General features: G+C 32.6%; 1 protein-coding gene across 1 annotated transcript; it reads right to left on the bottom strand.

The window, feature by feature from the left end:
• Positions 1 to 1,923: 1,923 nt before the first annotated feature.
• On the bottom strand, positions 1,924 to 4,091 carry LOC129900549 (cis-prenyltransferase 7, chloroplastic-like). The gene is made up of 3 exons (XM_055975545.1): positions 3,719 to 4,091; positions 3,243 to 3,316; positions 1,924 to 2,553 (listed from the first exon to the last, which is right to left on the bottom strand). The coding sequence occupies exons 1-3, from the start codon at positions 4,088 to 4,090 to the stop codon at positions 2,106 to 2,108; spliced, it is 894 nt and encodes a 297-aa protein (XP_055831520.1). The 5' UTR covers position 4,091; the 3' UTR covers positions 1,924 to 2,105.
• Positions 4,092 to 6,000: the final 1,909 nt, after the last annotated feature.

Consider the following 6,000-nt stretch of genomic DNA (forward strand, 5'->3'; position numbering starts at 1 on the left):
AAGGATCTACAAAAGTAATTCAAAATGAAAGATCTAGGTGAACTCAAGTTTTTCCTAAGTATTGAGTGTGCTAGATCCAGTCAAGGAATTTATATGTATCAGAGGAAGTATGCCCTGGAATTGATTGTTGAATGTGGCCTAGGAGGAGCTAAGCCTATAGGAACTCTATTAGAATAGAATAAGAAGTTAACCTTAGTGAAGTATGATGAGTACATTCCACATGAAAGTGGAGTTGAGGATCAGCTATTACAGCAACCTGAAAGGTATTAAAGACTTGTGGGAAGACTCCTATATCTCACCATGACCAGACTTGATATAGCCTTTCCAGTCCAAGTACTGAGTCAGTATATGCATAGTCTTAAAGAATCACACATGGAGTCAACACTCAGAGTAGTCAGATACCTAAAGGAAGCTCCAAGCCTTGGTTTGTTGATGCCATCTAAAGATACAAATACACTCACTACCTACTGTAACTCAGACTGGGAGCTTGTCTAGAAACAAGAAGATCTGTCACTGAATACCTGGTGAAGTTTGGTGGAGCATTAATATCTTGAAAGTCAAAAAAATAAGAGACAGTGTCCAGAAGCTCAGCTGAAGTTGAGTTTAGAAGCATGGCCAATTGTGCAGCTGAGATCACTTGGCTAGTTAGTTTGTTCAAAAAGCTGGGAGTTCACATTAAATTACCTATTTGTATGATCTATGACAGCAAGGTGTAATCCAAATTGCTGCAAATTCTATCTTTCATGAAAGGACCAAACATATTGACATAGATTATCATTTTGTAAGGGAAAGAATATGCCAAGGAATGCTGAAAACTGAGTTTATACACACAAAGGACTAGTTAGCTAACCTGCTTACAAAAAGTCTAGGGAAAACTCAACATCAACAGCTGCTGAACAATCTTGGAGTTATGAATCTATTCAAACCATGAGCTTGAGGAGGAGTGTTAACCATAGCTTAGATTTAGCAAACTACCATGGTTAAGATTCAGTTAGAGGTTGTTAGAAGTTTGTTATAAGTTGTTAGAAGGTAGTTAAACATTCCAAAAAAGCTACTGTGTAGTCTATAAATATATCACACTATACATGTGCTAGGAATTTTTGTAACAAACTAAGATTCTCTCATTCAATATAGAATTCTCTCTTCTCTGTATATTCTTCTTCTTCTTCCACTTATGTCTAAGCTCAACTAATGGAGTTATCAATAACTACTATGGATGAATGCTTCAGTATCTATATATTAGTAATATTTTCTTATTACCAAAAAGGAAAAAATAGATATAAAATGATGAAAGGAGAAATTTTCCATAGATGTAGATTTAGCTTCCCTAAATTCATTAAATTTATATTGTTAATATACTTGGATATTGATGCTACTCACATGTCACATATCAACCAAATCAAATATAGCAGGTTATTATAGTCCTTTTATATATATATATATATCTTCAATTAGCTCATTTCCCCCCTTCGTGGCTAAGCATTGTACACTAAAAGTGGTCCATCCAAATTAGTAATTACTACTAAATGGTAATAGACATGATGTGCAATTTAGATATATTTAAGAAAAGTAATAAGTTACCTTAAGTAGTTGTATGAAAAAAGTTACTATATTTTACTGTCGATTTAATATTCTCTAATCATATTTAAAATGTATTATTATCATCTCAAAAGTTGATACCGTAAACAAATTTAAAAAAGTGACGCATATTATTAAAGAAAAGAATTCGTCATCATCAAATTTTTGAATTTTTTTATCCTAATTCTCTCTTTCTTTTTCATGATCATCTAGTTGTGCACCCCAAAGTAGGAGGACATATATAGATGCATGTTAGATGAGATCAAATTAAAAGAGCATGTTTATGTATTATGCCTATATATATATATATATATATGTTATATGCTACATGAATCAATCCACATATATAACTTCCAAGGATGAGTTATACTTATTTCTTACGGTAACCAGAAATCGACCCAACATAGAAATGAATAATTAGTACTTACTAGCTATTACTCCTAACAATAAGAAATTCAAGAGAGAATACATATTTTGAATAGAGGATTAATTCTCAACTATATATTAAAGTTCTTTAATATCAGACTTTATGTGATCGATCCACCATACCGTCTTCCTCTCGACTGAAACGAAATTAAAGCCTCGATGAAATCAACTTCTTCCATGTCAGGAAATAACTTTTTTGCAAAATAGAGTTCAGTATAAGCTAATTGCCATAACATGAAGTTGCTAACTCTTTGCTCTCCACTTGTTCGAATTAATAAATCTGGTTCAGGAAATTCGGCACAACGAGTTTCCAGTTCTTGTTTAAAAAGGCTCTGGTCAATGTCTTGTACAGCTAAATGTCCATTATTTACTTTACTGGCAATGCTTTTGGTTGCTTGTAATATATCATGTCGTCCACTGTAATTGATTGCAATCATAAGATGCAGTCCCGTATTAGATTTCGTCTTCTCCTCCATCACAGTGAGAGCTCCCCGTAAAGACTTGGTTAGGACTGATTTATCCCCAATACATGATACTCGTATATCATCCCTATCACGTAAAATAATGCGTTCAATTTTTTTTTTTTAGACATCACAAATATTAAGATGTAAATTAAAAATTTAAATATTTAATCTGAATACATATCTAAATATTAAATCATCAAAAATGGATGGTAATGGTTAGTGATGACATGATGATGATTATGGGTGTCAACTCGGAATGGTAGTCTTAGCAAATAGTGATAGTGACTGATATTAATGATTCACGTTCGCCGAGGGTGAGAACGAGAATCGAATCGATTGAATCACAAAGATCTATTCACTTATATAGAAGAAGAATCGAAAAAGGAGCGGATGGTTCATGTAGCAGTGGAAGAGTCAGTCGCCTTGGTGGTGGAGAGTCACTAGACTGATAACGATGACAGTGGTATGACATAGTGATGATTGGCATGGGTGATGATTGTAAACGGTGGTGGGCGATTATAGGAATTGATAACGATGGTGTTGTGGCTTAGGATGGTGGGTGGTAGGGTGATAGTTAATAATAAAATGCAGCGGTTGGGATACGTAATTTACAATGGTGGGTAATGATAATATATAGTGATATAGACATTTTAATTAATATTAAGATTTTACAATCAATTTTAATTATTTAGATATATCCAAACTTATTAAGGAATTGCAACAAGAAAAATAATACTTAATGATTATACAGGCAAACATTTTAAAAGATCCTACCTTGTCCACTCATCCAATTTTTCTTGTGAGCTTGCCATATCTAAAAATAACTCCATGAGAAAGTCAACCTCCTCCTGCATCACCCAATTATTGAGATTCGTTAACAGATAAAATAGAGAATTCATTTTTCTTTTTCACCTTGATGATTTTTATCATGGGGTTATTGTGTGTATATATATATATATTAATGTATTAGAAATAAATAAATGACGTGTAATATAAATGTATATGATTTCCTCTTCAAATAGGAAAATATTGTCCTTCTGTATATCTGTTGTTAAAAAAGATAAGAGTTACCTCTGAAATTCAAACATCCTGCTTCAAAAAATTCAATGATATTCAGTAGTATTCGATTACGCCTTATCCAAAAGTTATAGTTTTTTATTTTGAAATAAATGGTTTGAGATGATAGATAAAAAAAATGATAGTTTTCATTGTAAAATTTTGTCTCAAAGAAAATTAAAAGAACGACTTACTTTAGAGCGAATCCAATTTTCAGTAGAAAATGCAAACACCGTGAGAACTTTGACTCCCCACTTGCTACAAAGGCGAGTGAGGACTTGAAGTTTCTCTCCGCCAGCACGGTGACCTTGCTCTACGGTCAAGCCTTTCTGTGTTGCCCACCTTCTGTGACCATCCATAATGACCGCCAAGTGTTTCGGCATCATTTCTCGCTTGAGGCCCTCCGGCAGTGCCACTTCCGGCCCTCCAAGCTCCACATTATCACTGTTTGATCTGCTAGTAGTAGTTGCAAGAACCTTGTGGAATTTGGTACGAAAATTGTATTGGTTTCTGTTGGTAAGTGTAATATTGGAATTAGGGGAAAGTTTGAATCCCAGGGATAACATGTTCCTGTACGTTTCTCTATTTCAAAATGCATTCTAGGCATCTATATAAATAGTCAATAGATTAAAAAATTAAGCTTTGCATGAAGCTCGTGAATTTTCAATCATAATGTAACCCGTACGCTTACGCTAATTACCTGATATTTCTCAATTCTTTGTCGGTTGATCTAGAGCATTGAGCCAGAAATTAAGCCTAGGCACATGACACATGTGCTCACACTTCATTTGTGTGAGTCTAATTTTTTTTTTAATAAATCAAGCACGTAAAATTTTTTGACGTGACCATCTCATTTAAAAGCATAATAATTAAGCTAACTGAGAAAACACACTTTTATACACTCTTATATTCTCAACATGTTGCAAATGTAAGCAAACTGAAGTAAAATAATCATCCGATCGAGACACAGAGTTCATCCCAAGATCCATTCAATTTGTTTCTCTAGTTGACGGACATATATGCAATAAATACGAGCTACACAGTTGTATTCAGTGAAGATCGCTTTCATCTTCATACGAATCTATAACCACAGTTCTTCACGGAGAATATGAGAGAGATTGTTTTCTATCTTTTTGGAAGAGAGATGTCTTTCTTCTCTCTTTATGTCTTGGAGGAAAAAATTATATTTTCTCAAGCTAAGAATTTTGAATAATATTAAGACTCTTTATATTTCTGAAGTGACACAACGCTTCAGAAGATATGTCTTTTTTCTCATTTTGTTATTAATATTGCAATAAATAGGTAATACCTATATATTTATTTAGTTGGATAAGGATCTTGATCCACCCACATGGGTGACTTAATTTCAATTTTAAACACAAATCATACGAAATACAAATTTAAAATTTAAATTTAATTAATTCAACTTTATTGTTAAATTCATGATTGTACTTTTGAAATTATGAGATCTTAACTAAATTATGAGTTTAAAAATATTTATTGAAATTTTAAATATTGAGTTAAGTTGAACTCATCATTGAAAGGCTCCATCCGCCTTTCAATTTAGGTATCTGGAATGGTAAATTTGAAATCTCCACGTTTTGTTACTTTTATAAAAGAGTTTTGCTTAGGTTACCTCATTGTTAATAATTTTCTCTTCATGATTTGTCTTTTAAATTGCCCTTGCCTTTTTATTACTTGAGGATCATATCAATTTGTATATATTTGAGTCGAATAGTTAAGGAATTTTTTTATTTGACATGAGGATTATGGGCTCTCAAGTGTTGGTATATTCCAAACAAGAGAACTAATTAAAGGAAGAATGAAAAAGCCAATAATTAGAATAGGGAGAAACAGGAGGGAATTATAAATTCACAGCTGAGGGTAAGCGATCTTATAGATCAACACCGGGAATAATCAAGATCTTCATTATTATTTTGCCCAAATGATATCAACTCCATTTTGTCTATCTCAATATCTAGCACGGAAAGTACTGATAAAGTTATTTAGCATTATACAAATTCAGAAAAATACGAGATAAGATTTGGTTATCATCTAGCAAAAAGTCTAGCCAATAATACCGACCCTAAAACTAAAAAACCTTAAACTAGTGGTCAATCTTTCCCTAAATCTTTTTGGACTTTTTTGTGGTCACTTAAAATAAAAAACAAGTATAAATATTTCCTTAGGAAATGCATTCTTAATGTTCTTCCTGTTAATGCTTATATTTCTAAGAGATTGCATCAAAATTGTGATGTTTGCGGGGTCTATGGCTTAGAATCTGAAACAATTGACCATATATTTTTTAGATGCTCAAAAACTCAAATAGTTTGGAAGTTGGATCCCATCAACTGGCCCAATTTAGAAAATGTTATGAATTTTACAATATGAAAGAATGGCTTATTTTATAATACAGGTCAATATCCAGAATCCATTGAGCTACTAAGGTTGAGTGTTTCTCTCTTATGGCAAATGT

Source organism: Solanum dulcamara, chromosome 8 (genome assembly GCF_947179165.1).
Source record: "Solanum dulcamara chromosome 8, daSolDulc1.2, whole genome shotgun sequence".
Classification (NCBI taxonomy): Eukaryota; Viridiplantae; Streptophyta; class Magnoliopsida; order Solanales; family Solanaceae; genus Solanum; species Solanum dulcamara.